We start from the raw sequence: 15,397 nt of genomic DNA, 5'->3' as shown, positions 1-15,397 counted from the left end.
TACGTGTATCAACATACTTTTGTGTCAAATAGTTGGCATAAATATTTTCCACGAACAAGAAGGCTAGGCCTAATCTGAGCGCTGCATATGCGAAAAAAATATAATTCATAAAAAGCCCGGGCCCCACCCCCCTTATCGGCCTTAGGCTACGGCTGCATGTGAGTCCTAAATATTAAGCATTGTGTCCCCAAGTAGGAGAGGAGGATCTAGGATCTCTCCTATAGCAGCTTATTTCACCTAGATATAATTTAGCTCCATTTAACAACAAAATGAGAATTCTTGCATTTTCATTATATATCTTCATTTCAAGTCCTGAGAAATATCCCTTCTCTTGTCTAGACTAATTTAATTTTAACTAATATCTCAAAATAATTTGTTACTAAACCTTTGCCCTTTCATGTCCCCTAATGAAGTTAGGAAAGCGTGTCTGTGACAGTGGTGTTGGAATACTTGCTTTTGTTCATATGGTCTACTGACATGTGTGTCTGGACTCACTGAACTGTGTACAGTAATTGTTTTGTGGTTGGCTGAGATAATAATACATGTAAGAGACTCATGAGATGTCTCAGTATGTGTCTGTCTATGACACACTTATGAGATGCCTACGTGTTTGTGTCTACGAGTGTGTGTTTATCAAATTACAGAATCGTGTAAAGACTAACAAATTTATTTATTATACATTACAATACAACAGTTACAAACAACATTTTAAAACAAGAAATAAATAAAACATAAAATAAATATTAAATAATTATGTAAACAAGCAGCATTAAGACAAATGGAAAAGCATGTGAAAGCATGTTTCCCAGTGGTTCAGGACTAGCCATATGATGTCCAGTAAAGTGAAATTTCATATCTCTTTAACATTTTGTAAGTGGTTAACATACTGTTGTCCCTCTGTCCTTAAAAATGTTTCATCAGTCACGCATTAACCAAGAATGAGTGGTCCACTATCCATCCATCCATCCATATCTATCTCACATGTTATTTCACTTCATGTTCTCCACCTACTGTATGTGACTAAATAAATCTGCACTTGAACAGACACAAAATGGCTTCACGGCTACAGCATGAAACAGCTGTACAGAGAGGCAGAACAGTTCAGGTAAATATCATGTGCACACAGACATAAGTTGGACCCTTGTGAAAAGACAGAGAAATGACAGCGTTGAAGAGTGATTCTAATATCAACGAAGGTCTTCTCACACTGCTCAGGAATTATTGCTGCAAATCAATCCAGTCATGATGCCATCACTGGACTGTCCAGTCAACCTCTTAAGTACTCATGCATTGATTAAATGCATTTACTCAGTTTCACATGAGGACATCATTGGACATCTTTTTTTTTTCTTTGACATCATAAAACAAAGGTAATCTCAATAACATATAAACCAAGACCACACATATAAAGTCTTTCATAAAAACAGACTTCTACTGCACTTTCCCCAGTTTCATTTCTGGTCCTTTTTTAAGACACTTCATGGTCTGGTCATGAAAATATTCACATTAACAATAACAACAGACACTAAACAATGTTACAAAAATATTCAGTATAAAAATGTTATTACAGTATATGTACACACAACAAATAAATGTCAAGGGTTAAAAGAAAATGTCTTTCATTTGTAACGTTCCTGAAATCTCCTGCGGTCCACCTGAAGGCACGGCCTGTCTGGGCTAACTGTGGCCGTGTCAGGGTGGGCCCTGTAGGATGGCGTTGGCAGCCTGTTTCCTGACCCGCGCTGGGGACCTCTGACAGAGAGATCAGACAGCGAACACGTCCAGAGTGCAACGCTGGTCCCGGAGTCCCAGAATGCTGTAGGCAATCTTCTTCTGATGGCCTGCCAACTGCACTCCGATGTTCCTGACGTCCCTGAGATAGAGAGAGAGAGAGAGAGAGAGAGAGAGAGAGAGAGCGGCAAGATGAGATTTTAGGACAAAATATTTACACAACAGAATTTCCCCAAGCCTTAACAAGAACAAACACAAAATACATACAAATACATACACATTCATTTGGCAGAGCTTCTGCTCAAAGTGTCAACAATCCCAAGAAACAAAAAATGAACAATTGTAAATGTGGTGGGATATGTCTGTGCATGTCTGTCTGTGTGTGTCTTTGTAAATGTGGTGGGATATGTCTGTGCATGTCTGTCTGTGTGTGTCTTTGTAAATATGGTGGGATATGTCTGTGCATGTCTGTCTGTGTGTGTCTTTGTAAATGTGGTGGGATATGTCTGTCTGTCTCTGTGTGTTTTTGTGAATGTGGTGGGATATGTCTGCGCATGTCTGTCTGTCTGTGTGATACTTACTCTGACTTTAAGTGCAACACCTGCTCCATGGTGGTGATGCCAGCGCGAGCGAACATCTCATTGTACTGAGACAGCTTCATGGATTCGAGCCATTCCTCCACCATTCTAAAGGGAGCACCACCAACACCACTTCTACTTGGCAGGCGAATTGACACCCTGAGAGATTAGATAAGACGTAGCCTATTAAGTTTAGTTGCTACATGATATAACCAGGTTCAAACAATAGATAAAGCATGTGTGGTATACGGCTGATAACAATACAAATGATAACAATATGTCGGTCCTTCTAATCTTGTCAGATAAGGCTTAAGAACAACCACCTTGCAAATATTAAGCTATTAATAGCTCAATGCACTAAATTAGCTGCTATATCAACAGCTAACTGTTCCAGGTTAAAGTACAGATGGTATGAAATTAACCATTGAGGGTACAGGCAATACAGTCTGTGAGTGGCAGCCAAGCTTTATAATACAGACAATGTCTATATATAGCACCATAAATGTTTGTGTTCAATACCCTCATGAGCATTTTATATATTATAGGTTATACAATTGTAATTCTATAAATGTGACTCTCACCGTGGATCAAAGTCGGCAATGGTTTTAAGGGACTCTGGGTTGGTCTGCAGTTTGTTCAGCACGTTGACAATGTCCACAAAGCGCGGACGCTTGGAGCGGTCGTGGAGCCAGCACTGCAGCATCAGCTGGTAAACGGCAGAGGGGCAGTCCATGGGCGCGGGCAGGCGGAACGCCTCGTTAATGGCCTTCATCACCTGAGACAAGCAAGAGGGCAGGAGTCAGAGTAGCTCCGACACATCCCGGGAGCAGCTGCCTCCATCATGGGGGTTAACTCATACATGGAGCAAAAACCCTTTCTGATGGAACTGATGGAAACATCTGGTCGGGAATTCAAAGGCAGTCAAGGCTTTCATCCAAAGTGGTCTTTTTTGCTATAAAAACTTAACAGGTGACTGCTGTTTTCACCACAATCTGTGGTTTCCTCATTAAACACGCAAGCATATTACGTCTCTAAAAACCTAGCATAAACAACACAAGAGCCATTAAACTCTCTATTTAATTAGAGCCTCGATGCTGGTGTGATATTTACCTCATGATTGCTCATGTCCCAGTACGGCCTCTCTCCATAGGCCATGACCTCCCACATCACAATGCCAAAGCTCCACACGTCGCTGGCAGAGGTGAACTGCCTGTACGCAATGGCTTCTGGGGCTGTCCAACGGATGGGGATTTTTCCTCCCTGAGAGAGAGATAAATAGACAGAGAGAGAGAGAGAGAAGAAGATCAGAGAGGTCAGAGCCAGCGAGAGCCTCAACAATAAAGGATGCTTCCCAGAGGCATACATCCAATAAATGTTCGGTTGCCAGTGAAAGACTAAAAAATAGTACAGTATCTTCATTAAAGTGAGCTTGGAGTCCCCACAGGACCTATAAACGTTCTATCTTAAAAGCCAAGCAATAAAAGAGTCTATCGTCCCATCATAAAGCCAAGGCCCACACAGGTTCACAGTTTTGTACTCTGTACAAACTTTGTACATGTTTGTTTTCATGTTCGTGCAACCCTGACATGAAATGTGTTCATGGAGTGAAACATGTCTATATTGTGGGTCACACTTCTTTCGGATGGTCCCTTATAGATTATCTACAGATGTTCAAATTATAAACAAACTATCTGGTGAAACGACATTTACAATTAATGGTTATGGTTAGAGTAAACAATTCGAAAGACTTATCTTCAATTTCAACAAACCATCTGTAAAGTGTAGAAAGACTATCCAAATATAGTGTTACTAATACATACTATGAAAAGATAAATGGTGCTGCTATGCCATTTTCATGCTGTGACCCACAAGACCAACACAGATTCACCGGTTTATACCTCTATGTTTGAATGTTTTGTGACATGCAGACATGCACCATGTAACTCTAACATAATGTGTTTGCGTATGGAGTGGAAAAACGTTTATATTATAACATGTCTTCGGACGTGACACGTGAAATAACACTCTGGGCTGTGCCGTTTTCCCGCAGTGACACATACCGTGGTGGTGTAAGTCCCTTCAGGGTAATCCTCCAGCACGCGGGACAGTCCAAAGTCAGACACTTTGCACTCCAGGTTGCTGTTCACCAGCACATTGCGGGCAGCCAGGTCGCGGTGGACGTAGTTCATGTCCGAGAGGTACTTCATGCCTGCAGCGATGCCACTGAGCATGCCGACCAGCTGGTATGAAGACAGCTCGCCATCGTGGTCCTGAGAGGAGGGGAGAGAGATTTGAGCAGGTCGTTCATACAAGTGATAATGTTATATGAAATAAATAGCACATAAGTAAGAATACATACCCTCAGATAGATATCCAGAGCTCCGTTCTCCATGTATTCCGTTATGATCATGGAAGGTTTGACTGAAAAAAAAAAAATACAATATGAATATATTGTGTTTAAGTATACAGCTACAGTATGCAAGCACAAAAAATGAAGTACAGCAAAGTACTAAGTATGCTTCCTATTCTACCACTATATTTCACACAAATATAATGTGGTGGTGGTGTCTTACACTTGGTGACGACTCCCTCCAGGTGGATGATGTTCTGGTGGTCGAACTGACCCATGATGCTAGCCTCGCTCAGGAAGTCCAGCCTCTGCTTCTCCGTGTAGCCAGGCTTCAGTGTCTTAATGGCCACGGCCACTTCGCCACGCCCCGGCTTCTTCAGAATGCCACGGAACACCTCGCCAAATTCACCTGTGCACAAAAAGCCAAGAAGCATTAAAACACCTGTACCTAGATGATACATTGGTCTGGGCAACAGTCAAATTACCACGCAAAACCCTAATTCCTGAACCTGGAATACTTTGCATTCTGCTTACCGACTCCGATGACTTTCTGTTTGGTGATGAAGCCAGGGTGAATCTCACTGGTGAATTTGAGCACAGCTGTGCTGGGATCTTCGTACGTGTGAGGATCCACATAGGTCTTAAGAGGATGCTTCTCTATAGCATTAACAGAGCAGAAAATGTCATTGGGTTGCTGAATATGCTGCATAGCCCTAAATATTACACGTGAAAACGAATTCTAATGAGCTAACTTAGAAAAAAAAATTGCACAGGTGAATGCATTACCTGCACAGGTGAAATAGTTGTCCTCCTGTCTCTGTCTTGCACGTAGATTTTGTCGTCTGTAGAAGGGGAGATCAGAAACGTGTCAAATGAGCTCTTGATTATGGAAAAAAAGAAATGTTTTCAAGTCCAGCTAAAATGCAAGTGGGAAGCACAAAACACTTCATTACCTTTTATGCATCAGCAACACTGCCACAACGATGACCAGCATGATCGCACCACCCATCACAGCTCCCATAACGATCATTGAGCTGCTTTGGGCCTGAGACTCTGCTGTAAGACAAATACAAACACAATTCAGGAACGACATTTAAAAAGTGAAATGAGGACCATCATTAGCAACTATCAATGAAGCCATTCAATTATTTCAGCTCTCAGGGGACCTATTGAAATCAGACAGTGATTAAACGTCTGAGGAACGTTTTAAGGTTCTCCAGAGAGGACAAGATTCCTTAGCAGCAACATTTTCTAAGGATGAGAACAAGCCAAGAGACCAAAATGGACTTTCTTTCTACAGTAATAGATTTAAAACCATGTTGTTCAGATGAACAGATACATGATATATCCACTTACCAATGGGAAGGGTCTCATACAGGTACTCCAGGCTAGTGCTGCTCGGGTGGCCGTCTTGTGTGAGCGTCTGAACACGGAACACGTACTTGGACCCAGGGGTGAGGTCATTCAGCTGAACTGAGTTCCTGTCCAGGACTAGCACTGTGTACGTGGTAAACTCCTGCTCACTGCTGTCCTCCTGCAAACACACGTCGACACATGAGGAAGTGCAAGGAACAAGAGGTCAAGGACTCCCTTAGAAATGGTTCCTCTCAAGGGTCTTATCCTACTGATAGATAAATTGTCACAACTAATGTTGAAAAGAATGAATTAAAGGAAGGAAAGACCAGATAAGACTATTCCATTAGAATCCTTAACGGTAGATATAAGGTTGTAAGGTTACGCAGATGTTCATTACGGAATAGGTCTGTATAATGTGGGATTTTGTAACTCGTTCTTACCTTCTTGCGGTACATGAGTTCATAGCGATGGGTTGATTGGGGATGCACTCTGCGGTCTAGAGTCCAGGACAAAGAAAGGCTTGTGGGGCTGTAATCGTCCAGGCGAATGGACGTCACCATCGGAGGTTCTGAGGAAGTTCAGTGAAGGCAGCAGGTGAGAAAAGAATCGAGCCACTAACACAAATCTCGACAACAAACTTACAACAGTCGTCTGTTTAACTGGATAACAACAGTACAGAGTGGTTTCAAACAAACCAAAACAAAGTCACAAAACCATAGCCCTTAACTGAGTATGTTCGCTCACTGATGCTGCAAAGTACTCAGTACTTAGTAAATGTAAGAAAATGTCAAATGAAAATGTAAGAAAATCGTCTTTGTGATAAAAAATAAAAAAACCTGGACTATTGAAGAGTGTGATGAGGAGCGTGCCTGTGTGCAAGTCTCACCTGTGTCGTGCAGGACGGTGGTGATGCTGCTGGTTGCCCTCTCTAGGCTGTAGCGAGACACGCCGCTGTGAGCCTCCACCGTGAAGGTGTAGTTAAGGTGCGGCTCCAGGTCGCTGACCATCACGATGGTGTCGCGCAAGCCGGAGGCCGGCGGCTCGAAGTGCACGCGCTCACCGCACGGCACGCACAGGCCACCCTCGCAGTGCTCGCACGACACGCTGTACGTGAGGTCACTGCGTCCGTCCGTGTCCTGTGGCTGGCGCCACGACAGCTGGAGGCGACTGGACGAGAGCGCAGTGGCGACCACGTCACGAGGAGGGCTGGGAGGAGCTGTTAGGGATGAGAAATTATTAAATATAATTATTAGACATAATCAAACAATATACTTTGAACAAAATATTGTTGTTAATAAAGACTCAACACAAGTATTTTGTGCATGTTTGATTCACTATGTTACACATAGTATCGCAAGTTGAATGTTTTTGAATGTTTTTTTTTTTTAAGTTATATTTACCGCCAGTTATAACTAAAGTACATCAAGAATGGAGAAAACTATTGAGTTGTAACAGACAGCAGGTTAGGTACTCACCGGAGCAAGGTGAGGACAGGAGATCTGTGGGGGTGCGGAAAAATCCTTCCAGGCACTGACACAAGAGGGCGCCAGGCTTGGAGGGCTGGGTGTTGGCCGGACAGGGCTCGCAGGGCGCGTTCGAGATGACGGTCTTGAAGAATCCGGCCGGGCATGCTGTAAGAAGGAATGCACAGGGCAGGGTGTGTGTTAGTGTGACTCAACAAGGAAGTCATTCGGAGGGGCTAGGACAACTGTGCCCTGAACAAACAACAAAGGTTTGGAATTGAGTCACTCTGTGCTGACAATTGGATGGTTTAGAGATAACACAGAATTCATTAATACTTATTTCACATATACAGTAATTATTTAGCTTTACTATTCCTGATTAACAAACTTAACAAAAGTACATCAAGTACAGTTGTTGAACTAAAATGAGACGCTCTCTAAATGGTCGATGGGGGAGAACATGTAGTCAAGTCATCTATGGGCCCCAAATGAATAAATCTCCCCACCAAACATGGACATTTCCATACTGAGACAACATCTTCTTGGTCTTCACACAATGAGACTGGCCAACACTGATGGAACAGATATTTCTCTATGGGAGTCCATTGGTAAAATAACACATACATGTCCTGCATAAACATATCATTACACTGGCCTTCCTCTCTGTGTTACAAGAGACACAAAAGACAAACATTGCGCGGCAAGCCCAGGCCTGCAGGGGAATGGACAAAACAGGAAGTAGGACACCGCAAGTCTGTTTGACCTTCCTGCCTTCCCCCTTCCTTCCTATGCTGACAGACGAGAACAAAGTTGGAGCAGGAGCAGGGCGAGAGAGGAGCGGAGGAAGACAGGGTGAGAAAAGGCAACAATCCTTCGCCAACAACACCAGGACACGGGAGGGAGAGAGAGGTAGAGGTGAGGTCCGGCCAGGAAGTGGAAGGAATGTTGATGGGAAAAGGAGGAAAAAAATGGCCTTAGATCATGTCCAATCTGTGATTGCTCGACAATAAAGGTGGGTGGAACACCATTGAAAATGGCGTTGCTGGAAACTCCCCAAGCCCCCACCAAAGTCCTACACAAAAAAGAAAGCCCATCTGTATGGTGCTGGGAGACATTGAGACTCTCCCTAACGGCGGGAGTGGGCAAGAAGTGGGGGGAAGGGGGTTTCGGGTGGGGCGAGAGAGAGAGGGAGACAGAGAGAGAGGGAGAGAGGGGGGGGTCTCACGACCTGGTGACAGAAGCTCTCCCCGGAGATGGAGATTTGTTTTTGTTTTTCCCCATGGGGGTACTTGCAAGCTCACACAAATAAGACAAGAGAAGAGCTTAGGCCCCTATCTCCACAGACAACGCGCTCAGAAACTGGGCAAACTGAAACTCCCTGGCTTCTCAAACACTCAAACACACCCTCAAAGTGCAATGTCGTTAGCACTTCTGTGTAGCTACTGCCAATTAAGTCTGCCATTTTTATGGCATGCTCTCCAGCTGTGCATTAAATGAAAACATTTTTAATTGGCAGCAAACCAGCAGTGGCAGCATAATGAAAAGGATGAACTCTATATTGCTAAAGTGAGTGAGTGAGTAAGTGCAAGATGCTGTCAGTGGTTTAAAGTTACATGCAGTGAGTGGGTGGTAAGTCCTACTGACATCATATGTGTTGGCGTTGAAGATGTAAAAATATTGTCATCACAATCAAATTACGTCAAACAAACCATGTCTGAACAACAATTACATGTCTATTACCGCATTACATAGAGGAGGATATGCTCAACAAGATCAACTCAAACTATTTCTCAACACCACTGCCACTATGTCGTGTTTTTTTTTTATTTTATTTTCTGGTGATGGTTCTTGCCCGCGCTTTATGGGCAGCTGTGGACACAGTGGCTATATTCAGCCAGGAACATTTGGAGTTGGTGGACACAGACATGGTGGGACATGGGGGAATGTGTGGGAGTGGGAAAATAGCCTGTCTTACTTAGTTAGCCCCACCATTTGGGATAGTCTGGAGAGCCCATGTCTATTTTAAGGGATACTTTTAATAGTGTAGTTCACAGCAAATCTGTGTATTTCCACCCCAGAACACTGAAGCACACAGAAACTCGCGTGTGGGCAGAGATTAGCTGAACTGATTGGCTTCCACTGTGGCAGATGGTCCGTTATGGTCACTGAACTGGCCAATACTCATGCACGCACGCACACATACACACACACACACACAATCTCTCTCTCCTTCTCTCTCTCTCTCTCTCTCTCTTTCTCCCTCACACTGACACATTGACACACATTACACTACAGTTTAAAATAAATCCTAGTGGGCACTCTGTGTTTGTACTCCTTCGTTGCCAGGGCAAATTAAACATAATCAAAGCAGCAGCCATTTAAGTTGTTCCGCTAATTAGATGGCCAAAACAAACAACACCTTTGGACGCAATAACACCCAGCACCAGGGAGATCTACATAATATATCATGTTGCCCTGAAAAGAGGACTGAAAAGACCCTGGACCCCTCCCCCACTATTCTCTTGCTGCCAAACCACTCACAATGATGCCAGCTCAAGTCAGGCAGGTGGCTTTACATCCAAAGGATCAGAGGTCAGTGGGGAAGAAGGGTCTCTGGTTAAACCAGAGGAACAACAGAGGTCAGAGGAGACCAGAAAGTCAGCACAGTCGTGGAAAATGGCAGTGAAGCCGCATTGAGCACTATTATTACCCAGAGACGAACACACCAGCTATGTGTATTGTTCCCCTGTGAGTTTTCATTTCTGCTAATGAAGGCCATGCCTTGGCACTTGGCATCAACGGAGATGGAACACATATCCAGCTATTTAATTTCAAACTTCCTGGCACCCTCCTGTTTCCGCTTCAGGTGTGAAATTCAGCTGATTCCAACAGTTGAGTGAGGTGGACATTCCGGGACCTGCCCCACTATCTCACGAACATGTCCAAGAATATTAACCATGGAGTGATTTTTTCCAAACATTTCTGTCAGGTAAATGATTTTACAGTTCAAAGCTGGAGACTTGTACATTGACTGGTGAATACAACAATTAAGCCCTGTTCTGTTGAGTTAAAGAAATTTAACTTTAACTCTTATCTTCGGGATGAGGTCGCATATCTTGTGTGTTTATGCTAGGGGCATAAACGAAAGCATAGTCCTCTAACCAAAACACTGCCTCCAGTTCAAAGGGACATTACAACGGCAGTTAATGTATAGCAGAACGCTGCACAGGCATACGGACATCCAAGATAACATGCGGCCGAGCCAAGACATACAGAGCACAGAAACATAACTCTTGTGCCCAGGAAAGTCGGTTTCCTCACAGGATGCGTGAGTCAGTGGTTGGGAAACCAGGTGTCTCCTGTCCACTGTCTCCCTGTAATCTGGTGGTTTCTGAACCATGGCAACAGGCAAACACTCAGCAGAGATAATGTTAAGGTAACACGCACTGACTCATGACAGCTGTCTTACTCATGGAAGACCGTGTGTGATGTCTTTGTGTGTGTGTGTGTGTGTGTGTGAGAAACATATTCCAGCAGAAAGCCTCAAACTACACCCGAAGATTACAGACCTGACCTCCCTTTCTCACGTTTGCTCTCCCTGTCATTCCACTCATATTATCTTGGCGTAAGGAGACATTGCGAGCCAACCATATCACCACATGCTACGCATAGCATTCTACAAATGTATCAGTGTGGGTTTGCTGGAATGGGAGCGCCTAAATTTTTGGTGGCGACCTCTTCAAGACTTCTAACCATCTGCTATTTCACAGGGTCTCTCCTTCTCTCTCCCTTTATTTCTCTCTCTCTCTTTTTCTTTTTTTTCTCTCATACTCACTCTATCTCCGAGGGTGTCTTTTCTTCTCACACTTTTTCTTTCTTCCTTTCTTAATTTTTTTCTCATATCACTCTATCACAAAGGGCCTATATCCTTCTCTCTCTTTCTCTCTCTTTCTTTCTTGTACTCACTCTATTCTAGAGGGTCTTTTTCCTTCTCACACTTTCTTTCTTCCTCCCTTCTTTTCTTCCTTCCGTCCTCCTTTCCTTTCTTTCTTTCTTTCTTTCTTTCCTTCCTTCATTCTTTCTCATACTCACTTTATCTCAGAGGGCCCCTATCTTTATCTCTCTCTTTCTCTCTCTTTCTTTCTCTTTTTTCTCTCCTGTGCTCACTCTATCTCAGAGGCTCTCTTTCCTTCTCACACTTTTTTCTTTCTCTCTTTCCTTCTCTCTCGTTCTTACTCTAGTTTCACAGTCGTCAGTACAGAAAGGAAACAAGAGAAGAAGAAAGCTCTGATCAAAGGCACTACAAAACTGCCCGTTGCGGGTCCCTCCCCCACCCTTTGGCGTTTTAAGCCCTCACCTGAACCTGATATCCCTGACAAAAGACAGAGCGGAAACTCTGAGCAGACAGGTGATAGGGTGTGAAAATAACTGGCATTCCATCAGTCTTAAGTCATTCTTTCTCACAGTTCCACATCCAGGGGTTCTCGCTATGGCATCCCACTTAGGGGGATTACCACACACACACACACACACACACACAGAGACGAGGGAAAAACAATAGTGCTTTTCACCACAGGGTGATTTAAGAAAACCTAAAGAGAAGAGTCCTTGAAGAAGGGTTTTCTAAAGTCAGATTTGTTGACACACAACAAGTCCAAGCACTTGATTTAAAAAATGCAGAGCCCTCAACACAAGAACCAGTCCACTTGAATAACACGTTTCATTTCAGTTTAAGCTTTAGCTCTGTTAAATACTTCATTGAGTGAAGGAGTCCAGATAAGTAGAATATAATCAGTAATTAGGAAAAAGGGTTGGGAAAAAATTAAGGGAAAAAATTCAGGAAAAAAAATGAGATGTGAGATTTGGGTTAGGTACAGTTGTCATAGAAATAAATAAAGGAAAGTGGTCTTACCATTACAAGAGTCACCAACAGGTTGGTACCCAGCCCGACACTGGCACTGTCCCACGGGTACCACCCAGTCGCCCTCAGAGGTGCAGTACATCCGAGGCGAGGGCGCCTGGGCAGCCGTCACAGCGTTCTCCACACAGGTGCCCTCCACCACTGCCAGCGCCGTGGTGCCCGCCACCTTCTCAGGGAATGCCGCCAGGCCTTTGGTGGTGGCTGGACAGATGGTGTAGAAGACCCGTACAGAGACGAGGGCAATGCAGGCTCCTGAGTCCTGGAAGGCCAGGTAGAACCCGCGGTGCGAGAGTGGCCCCACCGTCTTCGTCTCCACGTTGACCCGCAGTGCCGCTTTCCCCCCGCCCCGGTCGGCGGTCACCTCGTCGGGTGCCACCGTGGCCACCTTGCGGAAGTTGGCCTTACGGAAACTCGTGCCCACGTCCACGTCTGACTCGGCCAGGTACAGGCCGAACGTCTCACGGCACGACGGCAGGTTGCCGTCGAACGTGCCGCAGTCGCGCACGATGAACTGGAGCTCCACGGAGATGCGCGACACGTCTGGCCGCCGCTGGATGAACGTGGTGCGCAGCCAGTTGTCCTGGTCGCCGTCGTTGGCCACGTTGCACACACTATACGTGTAGAGCAGGGAGCCATTGATCACAGTCTGCACAATCTCCCACTGCCGAGGAAACACAGACACAACAGGGACTATCAGTACTGATAGAGAGACACAGAAGGGAACCCAGTATTACTGACAAGGAGTCAGGGAGAATGGGGTGTAAGGGTGTTATTACTGAGATAGCTAAAGTGGATATGAGGTGTCCAAGCCACATAAGGAGGACCCAGCCACACAGGGGGTGAGTGAAAGAAGTTACTCAAATTCTGCTCATATCATTGTCATTCTTGGTCAGGGACTGAGGTTTATGTGCGAACTAGTGCCATGTGTCATATCCTTTTTCCAAAAAGGAAATGGATAATAAAATATATGACTCACCCTTCACACACACTGTTTGCCCCCTTGCTCTTACTAAAATGTTTTGAGTGTTGTTATCCATAGAACTTTTATTGTCAATTTTTTTTTTGTTTTGTTTAAGCCGAGCTGTGTTTATGTAGTTTACATTGTCATCATAATGGTATTTTCCCAAAGTAAAATGGAGGTAAAGGTTTGAAGAAAGGATCAGGATGACCAATTGGAAACAAAAATGAAAGCAAGAATAGCGAAACCAAACAGATGTCTGGAGTTGAACACTCACCCCTTCCTCACTAGGTGAAGGCAGCCAGCCCAAATCTCCTCCTGAGGCCTTCATGTCCAACAGCACATCTAAAGCAGAAACAAAACAAAAACATTTATATATATATATATATATCAAGGGGACACAACTTTACAGCTATCTTACAGCAAAATACGGCCAGGATGTGAGATAAGAGGTTTAAGTTTCAACATGATTCAAAGAGATACCAGGTTTTCTCAGTGTAAAAAAATGGATGTCCTAGTATAAATGATTTATCCCCACGTAAACATAAAACTCTCTCCACAATGGACACTTTTCAAACACTAAAATGTAACTAAACCAAACTGGTTAATTTTAACATCTGGTTAAATATCTGAAACTTTCAGAAGGTCTAACGATTCCAACTTGGCCTAATAGTTCCAAAGACACGACGTTTAATAAAAACAGTTAGGCTACATGCCTAGGCTGAAATCTGCAACAGGTGCTCAGGTGATAGCCTACTCAGGAATAGTTTACAGAAATACATGTAGTAGCCTAATTTACATTGGTGGAATTGCAGGTAGGCTATAAGGGACAATGACAATAAATAGTTTAGCAATTAGGCCTAGGCCTATATATATCACCTCGAATTTGCATAACATTTCTCAAAACTGGTCAGGAGACCACATACCACAGATAAAGCCAAACATTTAGTTATTTAATAATATAGCACAAATCCTCAAACTAAACAAATATTCCATATAAGCTACCTACATCATCATAGACTACTTTAATAATTAGGCTATAACGCATTACATCAACTGAATCAACAAGGGAAAAGACCTAAACAGGACTAACGCGGAACCACTCTGGACATGTCCTAGGCATTAGTCCATAAGTCCATGTGGGACGTTAACAGAAAAGCAGTATTTTCCTATTAAAAATAATTCAAACAAAAATAGTAGGCTACTTACTTTCTTTTCCATGAACGACAATAAATAATTGGTTAATAAATACAAATATATACAAAGTGAAAAACTGTACACGGCCGGAATCCATTTTGGTAACGTTTAATTCCTCTGCGGAGACGGACTATCCGACGTTCAACTCTACCGAGAAGCTTCCTAACTTTTCCGCCCAGTCTAGTCCACGAGCCCTACAGCTCATGAACCGTGGCGTCATCGACCCCGCCTCATGGAATGTGTGTTTACTCCTTATATGGGACGTGGGGGCGGAGATTTGCACCTGCGGTCGTCGGAAGTTTTTGAGATAGCCTAACATTAGCCCATTCACAGCACTGATTCATATGAGTGTGAGAGACCCTTGTACATTTAGTTTCAGAGGAAAGTTTTTTAATGGAAAAAAGCAATAATAAACATTAGGCCTATTTTGTTAACTTTTAAGTTAACTTTGTCACTTTCCTTTTATGCACAATATTTATTTTCAGATCAATATTGTAAAGGCATATAGGCCTAGGCAACACAACCTAGCCTACCTACTATAAAAAAAGAGAAATAGACTGTGTTGTAATTGTTCAGCCAAACCTACCTAACCACCTACACGTGCTTAACCTGAGCATTATAGAAGTAAGGCAGTAACTGAGCATAGGCTTTTATTCAAGTGAATTACTTTTGCCTCTTATATTCCCTCACATCATATATCACCTACTTGATGTGACAGATTGGAATCATCGTGTATGCCTAACAAGTTATATATATTTAACAGTTCAACCCCGTATAAGGCTTTCCCACGGTAACAGGGGGAAGGGGTCAAGTGGGTGTGCCTGTATGAATGAATGACTACTA

At 43.6% G+C, this 15,397-nt stretch overlaps 1 protein-coding gene across 1 annotated transcript; it reads right to left on the bottom strand.

Moving 5' to 3' along the window:
• Positions 1-651: 651 nt before the first annotated feature.
• epha2a (eph receptor A2 a) lies at positions 652-14,731 on the bottom strand. Its single transcript, XM_042089185.1, has 17 exons — positions 14,567-14,731; positions 13,635-13,702; positions 12,391-13,060; positions 7,491-7,646; positions 6,902-7,231; positions 6,456-6,583; positions 6,016-6,193; positions 5,613-5,715; positions 5,446-5,501; positions 5,194-5,316; positions 4,883-5,068; positions 4,669-4,730; positions 4,370-4,579; positions 3,420-3,569; positions 2,891-3,084; positions 2,313-2,468; positions 652-1,873 (listed from the first exon to the last, which is right to left on the bottom strand). The coding sequence occupies exons 1-17, from the start codon at positions 14,649-14,651 to the stop codon at positions 1,765-1,767; spliced, it is 2,964 nt and encodes a 987-aa protein (XP_041945119.1). The 5' UTR covers positions 14,652-14,731; the 3' UTR covers positions 652-1,764.
• Between the last annotated feature and the right edge of the window lie 666 nt (positions 14,732-15,397).

This window comes from Alosa sapidissima, chromosome 4 (assembly GCF_018492685.1).
Source record: "Alosa sapidissima isolate fAloSap1 chromosome 4, fAloSap1.pri, whole genome shotgun sequence".
Classification (NCBI taxonomy): Eukaryota; Metazoa; Chordata; class Actinopteri; order Clupeiformes; family Clupeidae; genus Alosa; species Alosa sapidissima.
This window is presented reverse-complemented; position numbering and strand designations above follow the sequence as displayed.